This window comes from Argiope bruennichi, chromosome X1, assembly GCF_947563725.1.
Source record: "Argiope bruennichi chromosome X1, qqArgBrue1.1, whole genome shotgun sequence".
In the NCBI taxonomy this organism is placed as follows: domain Eukaryota; kingdom Metazoa; phylum Arthropoda; class Arachnida; order Araneae; family Araneidae; genus Argiope; species Argiope bruennichi.
Genome location: NC_079162.1, coordinates 126,347,911 through 126,374,104, shown reverse-complemented (window position 1 = coordinate 126,374,104; position 26,194 = coordinate 126,347,911). Strand labels below are relative to the sequence as shown.

Genomic DNA, 26,194 nt, shown 5'->3' with positions numbered 1-26,194 from the left:
ATCAACAAATTCAGGTGATTCAGTAAGATTCAACAAATTCAGATGATTCATATAAAACATTTTCCCTATGTGCACAATTATTCATTTGATATGTCAATATCAAGGAAATGGAGATGATAATTTTCATTTATTATTCTGTTAATGACCGAAGCTAGGTTATTGTTAAAACTGCCGAAGTAGATGTCATTTAATATCAATGCATGCTTGAAAATAGTCTTTTTAATTTGAGTAATCAATTATTCATCTTTTATTCATTGTGTTTCTATAGTAAGCCAAAGGGTTTTGAATAACAATTGAGTTTTAATCGCTGTTATATTAAATCAATATTCGTTATGTCGTATATTCGTTATATGTCGTTATTATATCAGTATTATGTACCAATTAATTATTTTTATTTTAAAACATTTAGAAAGGCCTTTGAAAATAGAATTCTGTGTTAATAATGAATCTAGAAATATCTGTATTTATATTCAAAACACGCACGCACGCACGCACGCACGCACACACACACACACACACACACACACACACACACACACACACACACACACACACACACACACACACACACACAAACGTTGCAGTAAAGAAAATCAAAACGCAAAAATTTCTTGTAAACTGGTGCATCGATCTGTATTAATTTGGCTTATCTTACAAATTAGTAGCGATGCACCCTTAACATTTAAAATTCTTTACAAACAATACAACAAAAAGAGTAGACAATCTAATGAAATTCGCTTTTAAAATGAGAAGATATATTAAACCGTTCTGTTAACAGAAAAACCCCTGAAAAAGCCTTATTTTAAATATAAGTTGTTATCCGTTTCGATTTTCAACCGCAATTTTTATTTTAATTCTCAATCTAATGAGCTTTGTTTTTTACGGAACGAAGATATATTAAGCCTTTCTATTAACAGAAGAAATCTAAAAGCCTTCTTTTTAAATATAAATTGTTATCCGTTTTGATTTTCAAACGCAGATGTTTTTTGTTAATTCACGCTTTAGTCACGTTGTTTGGAAAAAGCAAACTTAAATGCCAAAGACTTCCTGTGCTGTATAAATAAAGATATCGAGTAAGAAGAGCAAATGGTACATTCCAATGCTTCTTCCCTTTTCAGACAGAGCCAGAAAGGAATTGGGATAGAGAATATGTCTTCAGGGATTCATGAATGAGATCCTGTTCCTCGGCAAAACGAAAAGCACCGTCACGGCTTCTGTGCTGACCTCATTACGAGACCAGATACTCAAGACTTCTTTCCCGATAGCCTGCGTCTATTTTCTTTTTCTGGCCGCTCACTTAAACTTGCATTCGTCTGCATTACGCAAAATGGCTCCACCAGTCATTTGGCCATTTTTAATATCTTGACCCGAATTTGGGATTGAGATTTCCCCAACTTAGCTCCAAGTGGCGAGTTCTTACCTCTAGAACTGTCTCGAATTTTTTTATTTCTGAGTTCTTTATTTCAAAATATTCTGGTAAAATGCCTCTTTATAGTTTTCACTGTAAATTCAATATAAACAACGCGAAAAGGTCCGAAACTTAATTATTTACACAAGTCTTTTATACTTTAAACATATTTATGGATTTGCATAAGGTATGAAAAGATTGTTACTACAAATATAAAATAAAGCAATGAGAACTCTGTGTAAATTAAAATTCTTGATCACCATAGCTAGATTCGTTCAATCTTTTGGAAGGTTTCCGTACTTCATAAGAACGCTTTAAACACGTTTATTAGATAACCTGAAAAACTGTTGCCGTAAAATATGTAAAGAATTATCTTTGAGCGAATAGCATCAAGAGGCAAAAAAATATGCTCTAAATCAAGAAAAGTTTATCAATGAAATACATTTCTTCACATTTTCTTTTTCTAGATATTGCTAATGCATCTCTTTTGTTATCAGATTTAGTTTTTGCTACTTAATAACGACGTTTTATGAATTAATTTACTTTTCTTGTCTGGGAATTGTATAAATTAACTACCAAGAGTTACATTTAAAATAAATAAATTTCTCTCTAAATTCTGTTGTGGAATCAGTTATCATGTATAGTGTTTTTAACGTATTTCATTAGAATGAAACTTTGAAAAGAACTTAGAAAAGTCGAATATTGCTGTGGTTCTTTACAAATTAAATTACAGCTCAACATCCATTCTATTGTTACAGATTTGGTACTATCCAGAATATAATTAATTAATTTAACAATATTTTCAATAGATAATATAATAATAGATAATATAATAATTAATTCTGTAATATGAATGACTCCAAAATAAAAGGAGCCTTTTTAAGTAAAAATATTTCAGATACTATGGCGCTTTTTTTTCAGCTGAATTTTTCGAAATGTTTTTCATTTATGTTAATCCTGAAGTAAATTGAGGATAACATAATCGCTTAGTTTTGTAATACGAATGATTCTTAAATAAAGTGAGCTTTTTTAAGGTAAAACTATTTAAATTAATTTCACTTTTTTAAACACTTTTCTTTTTATTTATTGTTATCCTCATTTGTTATTTTCTGCTTTGTATTTTTTAAGAATTTCATTTAGCCCGTGTTACATTCTTTTTAAATACGGGAATGATTCGTTACTTTTCGTGCATGATGATAATACGTCTTTGGTCAATGGCACCAATTTATTTCAATACATTATTTCAAAACCAATCGTCCATTTATACATCATACTTATTACATACCTTCATTAACCATAGCATAATAGTAAAATTAACCACATTTTCTTTGCTAACTTTGGCCTCCACTTAATTTATTTCACGTCACTTTCTTTTTCAGTGTTAAACTGTATATTCTATATATTTTCTACATTGATATCGAACATTATTTTAACATAATTTTTCAAATCTCATAATAAGAAAATGTGCAATTTCTATATAAACGCATAATATAATTTATTTAGATTACAGAATATTTGATTACATAATTATTCATTACAGAATATTAGAATTTATGACACGATGGACTTTTAGAATACCAATTTTAGATTAAAAGAAAAGCTTATATTAAATGTATGATAGAATTATAATACATGAAAATTTAAAGCTATAATCTTGTGCTTATTATTCATATAAAAACATGTGCTACAGATATGATGATAATTCAGGAATACATGATTAGGCAAACATGAAACTCTTGTTTTAATCTAAAATTGACATTTTAAGTGTTTTATGTTTGCCAATCACGTACTTCTGAATTATCATCATATCTGTAGCACATGTAATTATAGTGAATAATAAGTACAAGATTATAGCTTTACGTTTTCATGTATTATAATTCTATCATACATTCAACATAAACTTTTCTTTTCTGTTTAATTTACATAATATTGATTTAGCAAATATACCGGCCGTTACGCTTGAAAGGAATCTGTAAAAAAACTAGATTTCTAATCGAAATATATATAAAGACAGTATTCTTGAAGGTTATTTTACATTCGGCGCTAAGGTCATTTTATGCATTTTAAAAGAAAATCTCCCTGAGCAAACAGAGGGTATCGATTGAACGGTCTTCGCATTAATGCATTCATGTTGGAACCCAACACCAACTGTTCAAGAAATGATTGATGAGTTACTTGGAACAAACTCACCCCATTTTAACTTTAATATTTTGTTGAAATTCATCTTAAACTCGTATTTCAAATATTTAAATGTTCCGTAATTCTAAACTTTTATTTCTAGAGCTGTTGTACCTTTCTGCGCTATAAATTATCCAATGGATTCAATATCCTTTTAAGCTAAAAACTTTTACAATTGGAAATATGATTAAATCAACTCCTGTAGAACTTATTTAAACTATTTTCAAACAATGCTTCTATTACTTTAGCTTATGTCAGCTATAAAAAAAATTCAAAATTTAATACTTATCGAATTTAACTAGTATTTAGCTTCTATAATTTCTTTTATGCTAGCAATTTCTACATTGACTTGATGCATTAGTGTGATGGATTTAATTCAATTTTTTTCATTTCAATATTCTTAAAAATAATTAATAAGGATTATATATATATTTTCAAAAATACTCGAATCAAAATATACTTGATCTAATTATATATGATAGCGTTTGGTCATTTCAATTCCCGGCTGATATTTGAAAACAGAGCATCTTTAATGCTTCAGTGATATGAAAAAAAAAGAAAAGTACGTTTTTTTTTTTTTTTTTTTTTTTTTTTTACATTTTTACACATTTAGATGCCTCTTCTCCATTTGATTGAAAGCAAAATTTAACATAGTTACAAGGTCACATACTAAATTTCATTGCGTTTTTAAGTTATCGCATTTAGATGCATGTAAAGTGCATATCAGCCCATTGAAGGATTTAATTTGGATCTACATTATAGATGCTAAGCCTGTGTACAAAATTTTATCTATCTAGCTCTTTACATTTTGTCGTTTTCACGTTCACTTGTAGTTCGACAACCAGACGGAATTACTGTAAATAGATTCCATTGAAAATTTGACAGAAATATACAAGTTTGTAGTAAAGACCATACACAAATTCCATCCATATAGTTCAAATTATTTTTGATTTATCATGTTTACAGGCAAACAGAAAGACAGTGCAAAAGGCACAGTTCCAAAAATGTGCATTTCGAACTCAGAGAGGTCTGAAATGTGGATATTTGTCAAAATCTCGCGTATGAATTATTTTTACGATATTTTCTCTCCCTATTCTTTAAGTGATATTATTTGTATTCGTAAATGCATTATTTTATACCCAAATTGTGTAAAGTATAGTATCGAATTCTGAAATTTCAAATAAGGCCCTGCCCTACTTTATATTCCCGAAAATATATTTAAAATTGAATCTGTCTAATATTTTTTTTTTCATGTAAATATACACTCTATAGGCGGAATCTGATTTTGTATTAATTACTCAAAATGAACAAGGTTTTTAAGACTGAGAAGGAAATAGGCAAACCAATCAAAAGAACTTAAAAAAAATTTGGAATTCCAATTAGTAATTTAAAAGCAAAGAGACAAAAGAAAAAAAAGTGACTGAAATACAGATCGAATATGTATTTATAATCGAATTAATACTACATGAAATACAGTTTTTGAATAAAGTAAGCCCATGCAATAACCTTTTGCATGCAGATTCAACCTTTCCTCTCTCCCCCCTCCCAAAGAATGATTTAGTCTTTGAAATTTAATACTCGGTGAAGTGTATATATAAAACAGTAGAAATGATATGCCCGATTATACCAATTTGTCTATTACTGAAATGGGGTGAACAAATAGCTGGTTACAGCATATTGCACTTGATTTTCATCTAAAAGGGTGGATTTCTCTTAGATTTTAAACAATCGACGTGTTTTAAAGTAAGATGGATATATTAAGTCAGAGAAAATTCTATCCACTCATTCCTTGTTCATATTAGTTGAGAAATTAGTTCTGTTTTCTCAACTAATATGCAAACTTCATATTAGTTGAGAAAACAGAATCACAGGAATAATAAATAGGATATACATCATTATAGTTCAACATGAAACGAATATAATTTTATAGTTTTTAAAAAATAACGCATTTTCTTGTAGAAAATTTTTATGCTCATTTTTGGGGTATGATATTTTAAAAGAATAAATAAAGTTTATTTGGAGATATTTTCTTTCAAACCTTTGTACTTATTTCAAAAGATAATTAACCTCCTCTCTTACAATGACGAATCTGACTCGTACATCAAATGATTGAATTTTTAATTTTAAATATGCCGTTTAGAGAAAGTATCAAGTAATTTAAAATGTAAAAATCACTTAAAAACGCCTCAATATCTCAAATGTCCTTATATTATTACAAGAATTAAAATAATAATAATTGTCCCATATTGGCTGTGTTATCTAATTCGGAAGTTTACGAAATTCGCATATCAAGAGGGTAAATTTTTGAATAAACATTTTTACAACTCTAATAATCTTTGGTTGAATTTACCATTTTTAAAGTATCTGGATAAATCAAAATCCAAACATGATAGAAAAGTATAACTATTTTATAAGAAATTGAAACATTTTTATTTTATAATCGTAAAATAGAATTATCAAACGAGTTCATAATAATTCATTTTCTCGCATTTTTATATTTAAATAGAAATATCTACATTTTAAAATTAACATTGCATGCATTTAAGTGATAGTATTGTTATGACTTCCATTATTAAAAATAATATCTACCTTAACCTGTTAACTACGTATGATGAAATATTTCAAAGTAAAACGAACGGAATATAAGTTAATTACCAGGTTAATAGGTAATAATATATATAAAGATAGGTCACGTTTAATTTTAATAATCTTTTACATAGAATTATATCATTATTTATTACATTACTGCTTATATCAATTTATTTTCATACCGCGCGTGTTTTAATTGCAAGGAAGAATCTTCGAAGACTCTTATGGAACCAAAAGAGCTGCTGGCGTAACGCAGGCTTATTAATTTGATTTCAAACGAGGTCAATTGATTTCCCTTGTTATGGTGCCGCCCTCAATGTTTACGCGGTCCCTTTCCTAAGGAGGAATGCATGGCGAACATCGATTTGGGGTCGTCAACTTCCTCCCTCTTTTCATGAATACCTGAGAGAAAGACAACAATTCCCCTTTTAATTGATCCTCCACTCAAGGTCAAGGTTGGAAATCATTGATTGGTTCCCCTTCCTACTTTATCACATGCGGATGGTGACGAGATTCCATCAGGATAGGAATTCTTCGCGGCCGCTACCACACGCCGAATCTTTTATTTTGCCACAAATAAAGTGCGCTCGCTTCTTTCTGGACTGCGAGAAGACGCGTTCGGAATTTGTGATGGGTTGGGTCTCAGTTGAAGCTTAGGACGTGTTATCTCTAGATTCCCATGATACTTTACTGTGAGCCTGCTGTAAAAATGTATTTCTAGATTTTATTTAAAAGATAATTAATGATTTATTTGCATTGCTTTAGTAAAAGATTCATTTACATAAGACAAGACAATTATAATTGGCGAGAAATCACTGCGACAGTTGTATTTTTTTTTCATTTGATGCGTCCACCATTTTTTTTTTTTTTTTTTTTTTTTCGAATTCAAGATTTTTCTCCAACATATATATTTTTCGTCTTTATCTGAATTGATCAGGCAACGATGCATCTTTATTTTGCTGTCTGAATGTAAACTGATAAATCGTATTTTCTCCTTTCTATTATAAATTCTGTATGCATCTTGCATCTTTTTGGTGCATTGGAAAGAAGAGAGCATGGCTTAAAATGTGTTCTCGATTCTGAAATACATAGCAAGATCATTTTGTCCTTTCTTAATAATTTCTTTTCTTTCATAACACGAGTTTCAATGTCATGATTTCACCCATGTATAAATAAACAGATATCATCATAATAACAGAAGAATTGGTTTTAAAAGACTTATGGAGAATATTCCTTGTCGTATTTTGTGTTCTGAATATAGATGGATCTGAAGTTCTTTGAGGTTGATGATAACATTTTATGGTAAACGAAAGCAATAATCAGAAAATAAATTGCTTGTGTTAAAATTGTAATAAAGAATAATATTCAATAGATAAACTAAGAAACTATTCATGCCATCTCATTAGTGTTATTTTGGTGAGGATGAACAGTTTCTGCATGTTTATTATGAATCAAATCGCTTGAGTTTGATATCATCTAATGTCAGTGATAAGCAGATATACATGGAAATCAAAAGATACTCATAGAAATCTGCTATGCTTTAACCGAAACACTTCCCTATGAAGTAAATATTTTGAAAGGATTATAAATGAGAAAACATGTATAGAATAATATTTTCATAGGATAATATAAAGATTTCCTTAATTCAGGAATGACATAAGCGTCCATAGGATCAAAAAATGTGCTCTCATTTTTCCAAAAATGAGTCAAACTTCCAATATATTGCTGAAGACCAGAGTAAACAATGCTATTAGGGAATATAACAATGTTATGTGCTTAATGAATTTAATTTGTTTTCTTAGCAACGATCTAATTCAATGACCAGAGGTAATTACTCTGTTATATAGAATGATTACCTCCGGAAGAAAAAAAAAGTCAGTGATTAGTAATTAGTAAAAATAGTGATTATTAAAATGAGTTAATTTAGAAGACATGCAGTTTTTTTCAACTGCTTCAATAAAAATCTCTTAAATGGTCATAAAAAAAGCTTAAAAACACAATGCTTTCAAATATAATAATGAACCATAATAATAGTATTAAAAGACTCATTTATTTACATAACGCGTATATATAACACTAATAAGGAAAAGTTGTCAGATATGGACCATCGTATATTGAATCCATTTCGTAGCCTCAATTCTTTTTAAATATTTGGATCGTAAAATATGCAATTTATGTTGCAACAAACGTAACTTAAGTTTGTGAAATTATTTTTGGAGAAAGCTCTATAGGGTTACAGTTAGGAAACAAGTATGAATATTTAGATATCATCAATTAGATATTTAAAAAAGAGGCTAAAAGTCCATACACTGTTTCAGAGTAATTTATTGTAATAATTTTACTCTAATTTATTGTAATAATTTTAATGAAAATAGATTAAAGTGAAGGGTGCATGAAATATTTTCTTTGTGGTCAAAGAGTCTGAAATTGAAATACAAACAGTTGCCTACATTGTATTGCTTAAATCAATGGGAATATTTTCTTGAACTAGAGGAAATTGCCAGGAAGCAGTTGTAATTATTTATAGACTTCTTAAATTAGAAAAGGAACAAGTGAAAGCGGAAATAAATAAAAAGAAAGACATCGGATTTGGTACAAAAAAACTAAGCTTACAGGTTTTAATACCATATACGAGGAAAAAAAAGAGATTGTACAGTGCAAATATCGTTCTTACGTATATACATTATGTACTAAAGTGAATTTTAGAATAATAAATCTTTTGCTTTCATTTGGCTTAAAGAAATGAGTGATCTGATTGGGGAAATCACTTTCATTAATTGGACTGATGACACAATTTTTATACTGCTTTTTTCCTATTTTAAAGTTTATTTCTTAAAAAGTTAATTTGAAGTTTTTTTAAAGTTAAAATTTGAAGATAAATAAGCTTCACAAAGTCCTTATTCATTAAAAATGCTTAGGTACTCTACATTTGACAACCTTTCTAGATATTTTTAAATGCTTAGGTGCTCTACATTTGACAACCTTTCTAGATATTTTTAAATGCTTAGGTGCTCTACATTTGACAACCTTTCTAGATATTTTTAAATGCTTAGGTACTCTACATTTGACACCCTTTCTCAATATTTCTATATGTAGTGAGGAAGATTAGCTCGACATGATTTAAGAAAAATTTCCTTTTCATAGTACTTTTTATTCAATTTTAAAATTTCTTCAGAAATCTCCCCATAATGGATTGTATTTTCAGCGAGAAGCTAAATTTTTTTGTAATATATTTTTATTTTTGGAAAGCTGCAGTTAAAAAAAGTACTAAATTCGTATTTTGTTCTATTTTTTTTTAAGAATTAAGGTTTTATTTTTAATGTAAAGTTATTTATACAAGCCAAAACTTATTTTACGTAATTGCTTCGGTGAACGAAAGCTTTTTTTTAACAACGGCATATTATTCACATTTTTCTTGATAATTAGTAGAATAATTTCTTTTGAACAGCTATAAAATGGAAGAAAACTTAATATCAAATGATAAGACATCGTTTGTTTCCAAGTAAAATATCTTTCTTATTTAATTTTATTCAAAGTTAATTAAATTTTGAAAAATGTTGCTTTTATTAACCAATTCATTGGCTTATAAGCAAGTTATTTCTGCATATCGTAGTTTTAAACTTATTACCTAAAATGAATGCTACCCAAAAATGAAGTGCAAAATATAAACAACAAAAATATTCTATGGACTCTTAATTGAATTAAAATGAATGCATATTTCGAAAATAGAGCTTGTCATTTAACTAAAAGTAAAGAGAACTCAGCAGTCAATATGCCGTTTCACAAAAGTCTTTTATCCACTTGATGAAGCCCCAGTCTTTTGAAAAAATTTTGCTCTATGAAAATAACTCATTAACAGATAAGTTTGTGGGAAAATATTTTGTTTCAGTTTTTGTTCGAAAATTAAAATGGGAGAAAGAGACGATTCCCGAAATTCGTAAAATGTATAAGAATGAAACAGGTCATTACTGATATATGTAAAAGGAAGCAGTTTGAAGGAATACTGAAAACAAATGGATTAAATCAAGTCAGTATATGAAATAAAATAAAGTATTTTTCAATTCTTTTATTCGAAATGTAAAAAAAAAAAAGTTTTTATTTCCTTGTTCTACATACATCTAGATAATGCCTGATGCTTTTTCAGACATTACAAACTGAATGCATCTAATCCTTCAGTATGAAAAATTACAAAATTCAACGCTCGTAAATGCATTAATTAGAATGCTTTTTTTTTTATTTATTTAGCTTCTCCGACCAGGAAAAAATGATGCAGACTGTCTTAAAAAGTATGCAAAGGAATAAATGTTCTGATAATTTTGTGGGAGTTTCAAATCTTATTAAATTTATTCAAGCAAATGAATTAGAATATTCTGATATGATGTCGTTTTCTATCTGCATGATCAGAATAACAATAAAAAAGCTTGCTTATTTTTGTTAATTGTTCTTGATAATCATAAAATATTATTTTTTATTAAAATAAATGAGAGATTCCATTAAAAAATGAAAGAAAAATTCCATTGGAAATAGGGGAAGCTTTCAATTTACATGCAAAAAGCTCATTTTTATTTGAATGAAAATTATTTTAAAATATACTCATTGCAAAACAAAGGTTTAATACAACGCATAAAAGGGTCTATGTAATTAACATATTATTTACAATTCCAAAATGGTTGCGATTAAAATGCATCTAGGAACAACATTTAGGGGATGAAAATACCGAAAACAAATCGTTTCAGTCAAAACAATATCTGAAATAACATAAAATATTTTTCAGATTTGTCACTGAACAAAAATGTCGTTATATGGTCTTAGAACTATGAAATCTTGAATACAGATATTGCTGCCATACAAATATTTTCTACGAGAGATGCAAATGAATATTTAAATACAAATAATGAGATGGAAATCACCAATATGTGCATTAAAATATTAGGGATTAAATTTATTAAAGTAATCTTTCGATTACATCTGTTTTATTCCCTGTTTAATCAATGCGTTATTTTGAATATTTGAACAAAAATTGTTATTACAGAATGTCAGAAAATTGTTAAATTAATTACAAAATTCATTAATTTTATTTCTGAACATTCTTTGGAAACCTCTAATAGACTGTTTGAAATAATATTGCATCATTTTTGTGTATGTGAATTTATAATGAAGTTTATCCTTCTTGATTTGCTGTCACATTTATATTTAAGTTTTCAATCAGTGTTCTGGAAAATATTTTGGTCTATTTGATTTCCAAAAATATGTTTTTTTTGAATACGTAAAAGAGAGCTTTTAACTCGTATTTCTGTCGACATCAAATGCTTACGTCTATTCCAAACATTTTTCTTTTCTTGCATATTTTAGATGCTACATCAGTTTATAATTCCGTTTCTTAAGAGTTTTCGTCTGTTGTAAATAAATGCTGTTTGAAATCGTTGCAGAGACTTTACTCGAAAAGCAGAAAGTTTTTTTCTGCGGGAAAATGAGTAATAATCAATACTAGCATCCTTTCTGGTATTTTCCATACTATGTAAATATTTAAAATACTATGCAGCAATTTCTATTTGATTAATTTCTTTTACAATAAATAAAAATAATTTTAAACAATTACAATTCATGTGGTCTATTTTACATTAGACTACATGAACATTTTCGTGGAATTTGCATGCAACAAAACGTTTTTAAATTCAGAATGAGCCGCTGCTTCTGTATCTGCCATATGACAATGAACTTTATTTAATAAAATGACTTGCGTTAAATTATGATCTTTTAAAGAAAGAAAGGAATAAAAAAAATGTCATGTTTAAAATAACTCAATCTGTAGTTTATGAAAATCGTTTGACATGAAGAAATTTAATGTAGTCATTAATTTCAAATAAAATAGATATTTTTTCAACGTCATTTTTTGAAAAAAAATAACTATTACAACGTTTGATAGAAGCCCTATATTTAATACATTACTTAAAATGAGCGTAATGTGCTACTGCGGGGGGATGGTAAAGCACTAAGCGAAAGACCGATGGAAAGAAAATAGAGACATAAATTGGATTTTACTGTGACTTAGGACTGAAAGAAGGAAAATATTTCTGAAAGTTTGAAGGAAATAAAACTGTATGAATTAATGAATTAGTTTTTTTCAAAAATAAAACTTATGAAATTATATGGCAAAATTTATTACATATCTTATGTTATTAAATATCATTTATTAATAAATATTTCACTAAAATGCCATTCATTTATTTTTTGGGTTTAACACGTAAATTATGGCAGCAGAATAGTTGTCCAATTCACTATAAATTATTGTTGAACAATTTTTAATAAAGTAAAGAAGCTGCTCCTTATTCGAGTAGTTTTTTAAATTACAATTAATTAGTTTCGGTTTCATTTTATAATCATATACAGCTGCTTAAACATGCCCCTAAAGATATAACCTATTCCTCTTAAAAAAAATTATTTAATGTGCAGTCAAAAATTACACATGAAAAAATTATTTTCATTAAATATAAATGTAAAAAGACAAAAATGTGTAAAAACAAATACACGAAAAAGATTTGAAAAATATAGATGCAGATGACATTGCAAAAACATTGTGCATTCAAAATACACAAAGCACTTGAAACATATAAATTTCTTAATGAACATTTAGCTCATCATCAAGCAATATTTTCCCCCTTAAATATATTACTGAATTAGAGATTTTAGAAAACTATTATTATTTTGCTTGCATAAATTTTATTTCATATCAAATAAGCATGATTGATTTATATTTCTAGTCATAATAATACTCAAGATGAATGAAATAATAATGGTTTAACTAAACTTCGAATAAAACAAACTATCTAGCAATTCGTAATTCATTTAATATCTTGTGAACTGCATAGAAAAATTGTTTAGTCGGAAAATTAAAGAAAGTGGCAAAAAGGAATAAAGAAAAAACTCAGAAACATAAAGAGAAACATGAAAAAATTCAAAATTTAAGGCATTTCTCGCAATGCTGCAATGCTTGAATATTGTTTATTTTTGATTTGAAATTTAGACAATTCAGAGAAACAGATTTTCAAAAAAAAAAAAAAAAAAAAAAAAAAATCTAAATCTGGAAATAAATTAGGAAGCAACTAGAAGTCAGATTCCTTGTTATTAATATTTCTAATTAAAATAACTTTCAATTTAATCGGGTAATCTGAAAGAATACTCAATTGAAATTTTTTTTAATAAGAATCAAACTTATTTTTAGCTTCTTTCTATTCTATGTTACTCATCACTTCATTAGCTTATAAAGGCTAATTAAGACAGAAATATATCTTTCAAGAAAGCAGTATTTTTTTTAAAAAAAAGCTATGAAAAGAATCTTATTAAGTTTTTGAATAGAAAATTTTCCTTATTTTTATCAGTAAGATAATTTTTTTCTATTGCTATTTTTAGCTGAGAAAGTAACAAATTACTTTTTGATTATTTAAGGTTTTAACAAAAGATATAGAAAACAGAATAAATACAAAGAGAAAATAATAACTGCATTCCATTCAAATGCGAGGAAATAATACTAATTAAGATGAGCATTGATTAATGATGATATACGCGGATGTTTTCATTCCTTTTAAATTGTCAACATAATGATTACGAAGAAATTCGACTCCATTTCATTTTCTTATTAAAAAAAAACGCAAAATGCCTGTTAAATATTAGGAAAACTTAAATACTGTTTTGGCATAATTTAGAAAGAGTTTTCTGAACACTCAGTTATTGTAAGCGGTTTTTATTTTTCTTTATAAAAGGGCCTTAAAATAAGTAAATATCTAAGTAGATAAAATGAAAAATTTTGAGTATTCGAATTTTATTTTTATTAATACTCAATATGAAACATATATTGGAGTGGCCCTTTTCGCTTCTGTCATACGACCATATGTTTATTAAGAGTTCAACATTCTCAATATTTCACATTATTGATCTATTATATTTTTTAAAAAATATATATAACCTTCTAGCTTTATCATACAACTGAATGTTTAAAGAGAAGTTTGGATTTAACGAATTCCTAAAAGAACTTTCATAGCCACTTCGAAAATCGTTTTGACAATTAAGAAATAGAAGATTCGTTAGATTTGTTAAATAAAAGGATCCTGTTTGAATTCCTTATTATATAATAGGGCATATTATATGCTTTAGAAGGGCATTTTTGAAAGTCGTTTGAAATGCAAAGCTTTTTTTTAAAAAATTTTAAACTTGAATCCACTTGAAAAAAATTTTTCATATCAAAATGAATCCTTCAAAAATTTATATATGATTTTAAATCAACATTCCATGTTTAACTTTCCAATAAAATTTGATACATAAGAATATTTCATACATAAGAATATTTTCCTTGCTTATTAATTTACATAAGCACATTTTTACCATTAAAAAACCTACTTGATTTTTTATTTCACTGTTGTTATTTTTGAGTAAAAAATTTAAAATTGCAAAAAAAAATTTATTTCACCTATATATTACTTCATCTTTGCTTTAGATTGATATTTTTTTACGTATATAAGATATCAAAATATTTAATGGAAGTTAGATATTTTTTTACTATCGTTCAAACTTTCCTTACTATTGTAGTCTCTTTGTGTAATTGTATAAATTGAAAGAATGAAAGAATTCGTTTAAAACAATCGTTTCCTTCGTTTAAAACAATCGAAAATTGAAAACTGCGGTTTCTGGAAAAAGACTTCTATGAATGGAAGTCAGAAACAATTCATTCAACACGCAATATTGCATAAGAAAAGAAATGAGTAATAATATCCCTTTTCAAAATAATTCGCTACTCTTTTCAATGGATTTTTATTTTTGTTGGATTTGGTTTCCAACGATCAAATGTTGAAATAATATTCTTAAAGTTAAATTTATCACAGACTTTCATTTTATTTATAGTTTCTTTTCCTCCTTCCCTCCTTTAACTTGTGTACAATGTGTAACTTAATACACTGTTTTCCCTTTGACTCTACATCCAAATATTATTTGGAGAAGTTTTATGAACAAATAAAAGTGTTTTTATTTATCCCTGTTATTAGAAATAACTTAATATTTTTTTGGTTCGTATCGGAAGCCATATTTGACCACATTTCTAGAAAACCTATATATAGAGAGAGAAAGATTATTATTATATATATATTTTATATATGGCTTCCGTAAGAAAATTTTGAATGAATAATAATAATAATAATAAATAAAGAAATCTAAGTTCCATTCAATATTTTAATATCTTATATACGTCAAAAAACATCAATCTAAAGCAAAGATGAAGTAATATATAAGTAAAATAATTTTTTTTTTGTAATTTTAAATTTTTTATTCATTCACAGTTTTTGATTTTTTAATTATTTTATTCGCATAACAGCTGTGAAATAACGAAATCAAGTAGAATTCTTAATGGTAAAAATGTGCTTACGAAAAATTATAAGTATGGAAAATATTCTTATGTATCAAATTTTGATAGAAAGTTAAACATGTAGTATTGATTTAAAATAATATATAAATTTCTGAAGGATTCATTTTTTCAAGGTTAAAAAAACCTTTGTCTTTCAAACAACCTTCAAAAATGCTCTTTTAAAGCATATATTATGCCCTATTATATAATAAGGAATTCAAACAGGATCCTTTTATTTTATAAATCTAACGAATATTACTTCTACTTCTTAATTGTCGAAAACAAATTAAAAAGTGTCTATTAAAGTTCTTTTAGGAATTCTTTGAATCCTAATATATATATATATATATATATATATATATATATATATATATATATATATATATATATATATATATATATATATATATATATATTCTGTTATGTATACTTTTAACATTAAACTGAATGCATTTCATTATGCCTCTACTCTCATAGGGCAGTTCCATCACGGTCTCTACTACTTTCCTCCCCCTTTTTTTATATTTAGACGTGACCGGGGAGGGTGACTCAGTTCATTCAATGGACTCCACCCACTGCTTGAAAAGGTCACGTGCCTAGATCCTTTCAGTACGTCCCTCCCCCCTCTCAGAAACAGCTGGTTAATAGAATCATTTCCAAGTGCAGAGGTTTGCGTTCTTTTATTTCATTTATTTCTTTACTCTGAAAAGACGAACGTTTTGTTCAGCAAAATTCATAGGACTTGTTAGAGCGGAAAAAAAAAAAAAAAAAAAAAAAGAGCATGTCATTTGAGACCCTGATCTACGCTCCCCTAATTGCTTTATTGGGTGAATATAAGCTAGCTGAAGCTTCTCATCACTGAATAATTTTGAGTTTGTTTTCGTATCAAGTAAGGATAAATGCGTTGTAGCTTCAGTGTAATATATTATTTAAAGAACGGTAACTTCCAAAATTCATCTGGATGATTTTATTTATAAAACTTATTTAGGAAAAGACGAATGTTCCTCTTTTAGAGATTGCCCTATATGAAAAGTTCACATTTCTAAATACAGAAAATAATCCACACAATAAGAAAAAAACAACCTGTGTTGAGTTATAAATTTTTACATTTTATGCAAAATTCTGTAACCTTTTTTAATATGGTTGTTAAATACTAAACCTAATATTGAAGATAAGTCGAATATTTCCCTTTCAGAGATTGCTTCTACATGAAAAGTTCAAATTTTTAAATGTAGAAAATAATCCACACAATTAGAAAAAACCTGTGCCGAGTTATAAATTTTTACATTTTATGCAAAATTCTGTAACCTTTTAAAATATGGTTGTTAAATACTAAACCTAATATTGAAGAAAAGTCGAATATTTCCCTTTCAGAGATTGCTCTACATGAAAAGTTCAAATTTTTAAATGTAGAAAATAATCCACACAATTAGAAAAAAACTGTGCCGAGTTATAAATTTTTACATTTTATGCAAAATTCTATTAGCGTTTTTTTAATACGTTTGTTAAATACTAAACCTAATATATTGCGCCAATTATTTTCGAATATTTATAAATTTTTTTATAAAAAAATATATATTTGCCAAAATTTTATGAAACAAACATTAATGCATAATTCTCAGAAATACTTGTATTATCCAACATTCATTTTTCGTTCAAATTATTAAAAAAATCCTTTAATCTAATTGATGAATAGCGAATCAAAATGTTGCCTTTCGTTGAAATGTAAGATTATGAAAGTTTATTTTGCTTTGCTGTAATTATTGTAAATCATCCATACTGAGAAAATTCATTTCTGAGATTACAAAAGGTAAGTGTCCAATTAAATAGGATATAACTATATGAATTTCTTGAACTAAATGTATTCCATGTCGTGAAAAATTTCTTTACTAAAAAGATAGATTTTTTATAATTATATCAAAAATTGCATTTAAAATATTTTAATTTAAAAATGAAGTACAAACAATACTCATTCTTAATTTTTAAAATCACTGCTTTTAAGAAACAGATTTTAAAATTAAATCAAAACCCTTAATATCCGTTATTCCCAAATTTAAACTATGATCTACTTTTTTGGAGGAAAAAAATGTATCCTTAGTGATTGATTTAGCAGATTTTAATGAAAATGTCAATGCGTATGCATCAGATGTTATGTCTGAGCTTAAACAGATGAGTAGACTCATTGTTCTCATATAGTGCACCTATAAATTTCGATAAAAAAATAACTATTCGTTTCGTAATAATGAAGAAATTACAACACGTTATTTTTTTATTTTATAGAATTCACGAACTTTTTATAATATTATATTAAGTTAAGGGAGCACTATTTTTTGGACATTAAACTTCAAAGCATTATTGCGCACTGACAAGTTAGAATCATTCGCAAATAAATAAATAAAACAATTGATTTATCTTATAAATTGTTTATACTATCTTTCGTTCTAAAGTGATGTCTTTATTAAATTTGAGAGGTTTAAACAAATGGAAACAGCCGATGTGTGTATAAATTACTTCACTTAAAAATTCTCATTTCCATCTAATCTGTGTAAGGAGAAAAAACGAAATGATTTGACGTTTGTTTCATTTTCTCTTTCATTTGGCTAGTTTTTTTTTAAAAAAAGGAAGCACTCATTCGTTTCATTTATTTAATGTTCAGTATTCAATGCAAAATGTGTTCTAATCCATATTCATTTATCATGAGGTAATTTCAGAAGGGATATTTCATATTCATTATACTCAGCATGAATTTTTAGCGGTTGCCTTATTGCATCTGTATAAAACACGTAATCCATGAAAATAGGATCTACATTCTTCATGAAACAAAAGATATCCATTTTAAAAGTATATAAACAGGGATTAAACATTTTAAAAATTTGCCTGCGATCTAACGTCCCATCGTTTTAGATATAATAGGGTGCCTCATTAATTTTTTTTTCTGTTTGAAATAAACATCCAATAATTGTTGCTTAAGGTTGATTTTTTCATTATATATGAATTCTATCATCCTTTTCCAACTGTCAGGAAGCCTCATCATTATCTCTTTTCAAACCTTTTGGGGTTTCCGAAATGCTCCTCGATGTGTGTTTTTATTTCGCTTACAGATAGGAACCGTTTATCACAGATATAATTTTTTTTAATGATGGGAACATTTGATAGTCAAACGGAACAAGATCTGGGGAGTACGGAGGATATAGTAGGACTTCCCTATGAAAGTGTTAAGCCTTTTCTCACAAAGCCAATGCAACATACGGTTTTATATTGTCTTGATGAAAAACAATGTCTCATCCAGTTCTCTAATCTTGGTCGTTTTTGCTATTTTCATGCTAAACCATTCAATGAATAAAAATGAGCATTTAAATGCATTTTTCACTTCTATTAAGTTTATTCATGCCATTTTCAAATATCTCTATTTACTAAAAAGAATTTTTTTCTCCTGTGACAACTTTGTAATCTAAAATTAAGAAGGGAGTTCTCTTTCATAGTCACTGAAACTTAACGTTTGTCTTGGTTTCTTTATTCGGATTAGATAGGGGAGAGTGTTATATTTTTGATCACTACTATTTGAGCTACAGAGGGCACAGAGAGAACACGTACATATTATTTAAAAGTTTTTTGTTTTTGTTTTAATACAAAGGTGAACCAATTCACTTGTTGTTATTTTAAATAAATGATTGCTCTGATGATTTCACTGTTAAAACATAAGTATTACAAACATTACCTTTAGCTCCATAGCATTTTTGATATGATTAAGAAATATTGTTTGTGTAAGCATACTAATATTCTTATTTTCTGCACATTTTGATTTTTCTATTTCTGAACAAAAATGAGTTGTAGAGGTTTTAATGTGAAAACGTACTCTGTTGTCCTTTTGAGCACCTTGATGTGTTACTCCTTTGACCTGGTCAGCAGTACAATCTTTCTTATTTACAGGAAACTAGGGATACTTCATTTAAGACCGTTTATTCAGATTGTGAAGAATAATGTAATTTATGTATACCATCTTTATTTGATCTTTTGTCATATGATCTATCACAAGAGATTTTCATCGTAATCTTAACAAATCCTTGTCATGGCGGGAAGTTAAATATGTTTCGGGAACTTGAAATAAATTCCCTTTTTTCATAAATTCCTCTTTTTTGAAAGTTTACTCTTGAAAGCAATATTCATTAAAATATTTCTGAGTTTTAAACATACTTCAATCTATAATTTGAAATACGATAGCAATATATTAATTTCAGGTCATTTAATCTTTAGGTTACTTTTATCAATGACTCTTTTCTTAAGATAGCTTATAGATTTTAAGAATACTTTCAGATTACTTTACAAGACATCATTTCTCCCATTATTAAGCCTTTTTCCAATCTTATTCAGCTAAGTCTTAAGAAATCGCACTGTTAGACTTCGACATTTTCGAAATTCATGTAACTATTCTTGTTATGGAGATGGCAGAAACGGCGTGATTTTCCGGATCTTTCACCCTCACAACAATCGTTTAATGCATCCGTTAGACTTATTTTGTCCCTTCAAAAATGATTACAACCAGACATGAAACAATTGAATGTTAACAACAAGTAGTAGTGGTAAACCGATTACAATATACGATGAGGCTACTGAAACTTGACTTCAAATGATGTCATCGAATGGTTATAAGTTTTGTTTTCTTTTGATAGAATGTTTTTGCTGAAGATGAATTTCTGCCATCATCTATAACTGACAGGTTGGTGATTCATTCGCATCTCATGCATGATTCATCCTTCGTCAACACAGATTCTGACCCGAAGTCTTGTCAGTCTAAATACACCACTGACCTCTTTAGTGATATCCTTTGAAAATAAAAAGCCTTTCTCTATTTCTCAACACAATATAAAAACAAGTAAAGAAAGACCAAAAGTTTAAGCAAAGATTAAGTCAATTACCACTGACAGTCTTGAAAATCTAGCTTATCAGGCAGTGAAACTAAATGGTTGTTATGAATGCCCCCAAAACTATTTTTTTTTTAAAAAAAAAAGGACTCAATAAAAACTCCGATGCTTTATAAAAATGGTTCATTAAAATGAATTCTGAAATTAGAGATTTTTTTCCAAATGATAAAGCTCAATAAATATTTTGCTCATTCACTAAATAGTAACAATCAATATATTTTAAACGGAAATTTTTAAAAACTATGAATTCTTGTTAATTCTTTGTTGTTATACATATAAAAAAAGGTTTAATTAAAAATAACTACATTATCATTTTATCTTATTAAAATTAATTTTTTCACTTATATGTGTTCTTAGAATAAGCGCAGGCCAAAGGTACAACACCATTTATTACCATATAAGATGTTTAAAAAATAATTAAAGAAGTTAAAATTGAAAATGTTGATCTTTTAAAATATGTAATGATTACAAAAGAAACAGAATTAAGATCAGCATTCGCAACAGAATTTTTAACTTACATGCGATGCTAATAAAAAATGAATGTTGAAAATCGGTCTTAAGTACAACACTTTCCCCTACTCCCCATTTCGTAGAAAACATACTTTTAAATCGGTGACGCTACTGAGAAACTGGGTGGCACAAGAAAACGTACTCAATAATTTAAATAAGAAAAAGAAGGAAAGGAGAAACTCGGTGAAAAAAATTTTCGCTTCACGGAAAAAAAGAAGAAACTCTCTCTCGGGAAACCTTGACCTTCTGAAGTCTCGGTGAAAGTATATTGACTGGAGAAACTTTTTGAATCGATCGGCGCCGACGCTACTTTCGAAACTAACAAACGTAATACTTTTTACTAGGGGAAGACTTTTTTGACAAACGATTCCGATGAAATCGGCTTCATAAAGAATTTTAAAACTTTAAAACTAATTTTAACCTTATTAATTGTATGTGTTTAACTAGAGAATAGCATTTAGTCTATTATTGAGCGCATTTTCTTTATTAAAACTGTTGTAGCTGACATTGAAACGAATTTCTGCAAGTTTTATCTGGACTGTTTACAGTAGAAAGGCGTAAAGTTTTATTGCTCTCTTTAATTAAGCTTGACTTTAGTGTCTTTAAATATAAATGAATTCAGTTTTTTTAAATCTCTTTTAATAATAAAATCGAATGTGTGTATTTTGGTGCTATACAGGACAGACCATTGGACCTTGCGCTAAGATATTCGGCATAAACATACTTTGAAAGGTGGGAATATGTATCCATGACTTATTCTTATAAAATTTGAGTTAATTACAAATATCAAAACATTAAGTTAATTAAAGAATATTAAACATAAAATATATTAATAAAATTTAAAGAAAACATTAAATCTAAAATAATATTTATACATTTTCAAAAAAAGGTAATTAAAAATACTTTCCAATAATACTAATTTAGTTGTTCTGCAATTTCTTCTCTTAATTTTCGCAATTTTTAAATAATATTGTTATTTATAATTTTCCGCTATTTTTTTCATCGCTGCTATAAAATTCAGACCATTTTTTGTTCTAACAATATTTTACTATGCTCTTTTTTCCTTTGTGAATTTTCAAAGTACTAATATTCAGTATATTTGCCCTGGAAACTCAACTGGTTTCCGAAGGTGGTTAACCTCTAATATAAACAAAATAAGAATTCTTTGCTTATTTTAAAACTCATAAAAGGCTAATACAATCATTAATTTTCCTTGATAACATTTATTCATTATTTAGATTAAATTTGCTGAAAGTCTACTTGCATGTAAATTAAAATTTCTTAAATATTTTTAAACAATTTTCTCTGTCTCTTTATTTTTCTTCTTAATTGTGTTGGATATGAATGTATTATATATTGTTCTTCATAAATTTGTTAAATCAATACCATATACCAAAGACGTCAATCTTCAAGTATTTTCCTTTTAAATACAAATCAATTCAGAAACCCCTAATATTTAGTCTAACAAACGATAGAAATGTCACATGTGCTTCAGATGCAATTGAATAATTGTTGACTTCAGTTCAAATTTCAGTAAATTGTTAAAAAAATGAAAACAATGAAAATTTTTTTGTATGTAAAAGAGTAAACAAATAGCATTTAAATAATCACGGGATAATGGATTTTCGGTTAGAGAAAATTTCAAATCAAAATTGACATGTGATAGGTAAGAAGTTTAGTAAAATTTTAATTTCACATGTTTATAAACGCTTTAACTGACAGTTTAATATCGTGTCTTTAATATTGGTTTTCAAATGTTCAAATATTTTGTAGTATATTTTCGAATAAGTGACTCTCATTTGTCATTTATTCCATGAAATCCAATTTCAAATGAATTTTGATCTTGAAAGTTGAAATAAAATCGTTTTGAGCTTATTATCAAAATTTTCCTCTAGCTATAATAAATATACTAAAATTTCAAAGATATTTCACACATTTGTAAGCCATATTCAAATATGAATATAAAAAAAAGCATCATTTCCTAATTTGCAAACAGTCTTTAAGTACAGAATTATTAATTACAATTTCTAGTGACTATCTGTTATATTTATATAAATGACAATACTCAAATAATTTTAATTATTGTCATTTATGCATAGTAATTAAAAATATCTAACATTTCTAAATTTCTATAATATATTATTTAATATGTGTCATTTGAATAACATGATATCTAACTAATTTTACTCAACTGTGAAACTAATTATAACTAGGTACTTTTCGTCAAAGAGTTCCTAAATCTACGCACTTTAAATTTAAATTTATAATGTTGCGAATTTTCCATATTCAATTTTTTTCTATTATGCTATATAACATGATAGAACATGAGAAGAGTAAAACTGATTGAAGGATATAGCATTTTTTTTCTTCCTAAAACTAAATTGTTTTTCTGGAGACATGACTTATGCTATTTCTTACGGAAAATAGCAGTACTTAAAATATTTGCTGCCATCGTTATAAATCCTGCTATCAGCGATTCTGTTATAAATTTTTCTTAAATAACGTTATTTCCACACCAACTTCCTAGTTTTATCACTTACTTTGAAATCATATCTTATCCCTATGTAAATTTCTGAATTTGTATTACATTCTTTACAACAAAATTTCCCAGTAATTGAAAAGTATAATCAGTTATAATCTCAAAATCTCTGACAGTTGAAAATAAATTGATGTGATATTTTGAGTTTGCATTCATTTTTAGATGAAATAATTTCCTTGTAAGGTAGATATAGATGAAATGCTTTATTTCTACGAAATCTAAAATTAAATGGCTTCAATGAGTTGAACGAATTACAGAATAGCAATTATTGACTTCTATGAAGGCAGCTACAATGGCTAAAAAAGATTAATTTGAGACTTCCTTTGGGAATATTTATTCCAAGGTAGCACTTTGGCATGTATTGTCAAAATAATTGTCATATAACTTTTAAAAGCCCTCAAGTTACTTATTAATTCTGCCTGATTAACTTGTAATTTAAAAGAAAAGAATTCCACGAAAAGTTTATATTTTGCACTATGTTCAGAGATAGAATAGCGGTAAATATTTCAGTTCCTGACAGTCGTGATTACAATCCCGATTTCTTTTTTCCTGTTTACGGTTTTTTTGATGCATTTTCGTTACAAAAAATTATGATGTGTAAGCTTCACTTCTTCACTATACCACCATCTAAATGTTATGAAAATCAATGCTATAATCGTTATTATTTGCTGAAGTTCATAATTCCTCATCTCACACAAACAAACAAACCTTTTATTTGAAAAATAATGAATTAATCATAAAATTACCAGAGCATTGGTTTACTCTTTTAGTTCAAATGAAATTACGACAGTTGCTATCGCATTCTACTTTTTAATATGCATTTTCGAATATGGCTGCAATTAAATGAGACAATTTGAGCATCATATATACCTTTTCTTTTTCCATACTTATTTTTTCATAAACTGTTTCATCAACGAAATATGTTCATAAACTCATAAATGATGAATCATATGATTCATCGTTAATGTAGCACACAACTCTTATTATCAATATTTTAGATCTAGGAACTCGATGACTGAAATGTACTCTTTTGAAAAGCATCTCTAGATTTGTTTGTATGTCTGTGGTGTGTAGTGATAGGAGTTCCTACCTGTGGACGTAGAAGGGCAGGAAGATGAGGAGGGTTGCCGGTCCAGTAACATTCGGGAAAACGAGCCTCCGTCTGCAAGGGTAAGAGAAAACAAAAGAACACAAAATCACTACCAGGAGACAACCAAAACTAAACAAGGATCACAACAAATGCATTTCCAAAAGACATGCTTCTTTTGGGTAACACAGGCTTAAAAAAAGAGGTAAATATGGCACATTCAAAAGAAGGAAGTCCACAGATTCTCTGGGTTGCCAGGATCTGGGATATATAACATTTAACTCAAAGTATGTCAGACATACTTTGATTTAAGGACACTTAAAAATCAGTAAAGGAAACAAATACATTAATTATTGAAGTGCATATTTATTTATTGAAGTTTAGTTTAAGTAACAGCAAATTTAACAATCTAAAGTAGGTTCCTGTATAGAAAATTTTTTCTTGCATTTTACAAAAACGCGATGTTAAATCGTTCAAATCAAATTTAGAACCGAGAAACACAGTAAATATTGGAAAGATTGAATTTTATCGATCAATCTATCGAGCGGGTTGAATGATAGCTACCTATTATAATCTAAAAATACTGTTTTTTGTTAGCTGTAATTTTTTCGCAATCAGGTGAAAATAGGAAATTCTCTAAAGAAAAAGTGAAAAAATATATTCGGTGTATGATTACAAATTATATTTTCTTCCGGTCTTAACTGTATTTCAAAATTAAAGGTTATTGTAAAAAAATGTGTCCTAAATTTCAAATAAAGTTTTCGTTTCAACTCATTCGAGTGAAATATTTAGTAATTAAATCAGCGAAAAATATAATAAACCGAAACCATATTTCTACTACGAAAAGTGTTTGAGTCGAAAAAGGCCTAGTAAAGAAAGCTTATGCAATTCATTTATTAAGCATGAGATTGTCTTATTTCTATTTTTAATGGTGTCTGCAATAAATAGCAGAAAGTTTTCTTGATTTTGTTTTTTCGATTTTGTTTTTCTCGATTTTACATTTGTTAGTAAATGATAAAAAAGGTAGTTGTAATTATTTATAAAATTATTTCTGCGAATTTTTAAGAATGACATTTTTATTTAGAAAATAATTAAGCAATATGTGGGCAATAAACTATTAAAAAAGTTTAAGATTATCACTACTATTTGTATAAAAAATAAGTAGTCTTCCTATAGGAATCTGCCTGAAATGTAGTGCGAAGAAGTAGATAAAAGTTAGTTCATAAATTCTTAAAACAACTTTTATTTTCCAAAAAATTTCAATTTATTCACTTACTGACTGATTTCTTTTTTATTCAATTTCAGTTTTATATTCCCTAGGAAATTAAAAACAATTTTAAGCAAAATTAGGAGCCAAATGTCATCTATAGGCATTTTTTTAATAATTATGTGATTTTATTTTTGCTGTATTTTCAAGGAGGCATGTGCTTTCAGATATGATTTTATCTCAGTTATATAATAAAGGAGTAGAAGAGAAAATCCCTTCAACAAAGCTCCTGTGCATTAACTAATATTAAAAGCAACGCATTATCACTACGCAAAATGTCTACATATCCCCGCTTATTAGTGA

The 26,194-nt window shown here is 27.5% G+C and overlaps 1 protein-coding gene and 1 long non-coding RNA gene across 4 annotated transcripts in view; one reads left to right on the top strand and one right to left on the bottom strand.

The window, feature by feature from the left end:
• LOC129958055 (uncharacterized) overlaps nt 1-26,194 on the top strand; it is a 125,695-nt gene that overhangs the window by 55,576 nt on the left and 43,925 nt on the right. The window lies entirely within an intron of this gene.
• LOC129958053 (hepatocyte nuclear factor 6-like) overlaps nt 1-26,194 on the bottom strand; it is a 183,364-nt gene that overhangs the window by 126,967 nt on the left and 30,203 nt on the right. For 2 of the 3 annotated variants that reach the window (XM_056070212.1, XM_056070213.1), the window contains exon 2: nt 24,628-24,699. The exons of the other annotated variant lie outside the window; for it this stretch is intronic. In XM_056070212.1, coding sequence (XP_055926187.1) covers nt 24,628-24,699 — 72 coding nt within the window. The remainder of the gene's footprint in view (nt 1-24,627; nt 24,700-26,194) is intronic. 3 annotated transcript variants of the gene reach the window in all.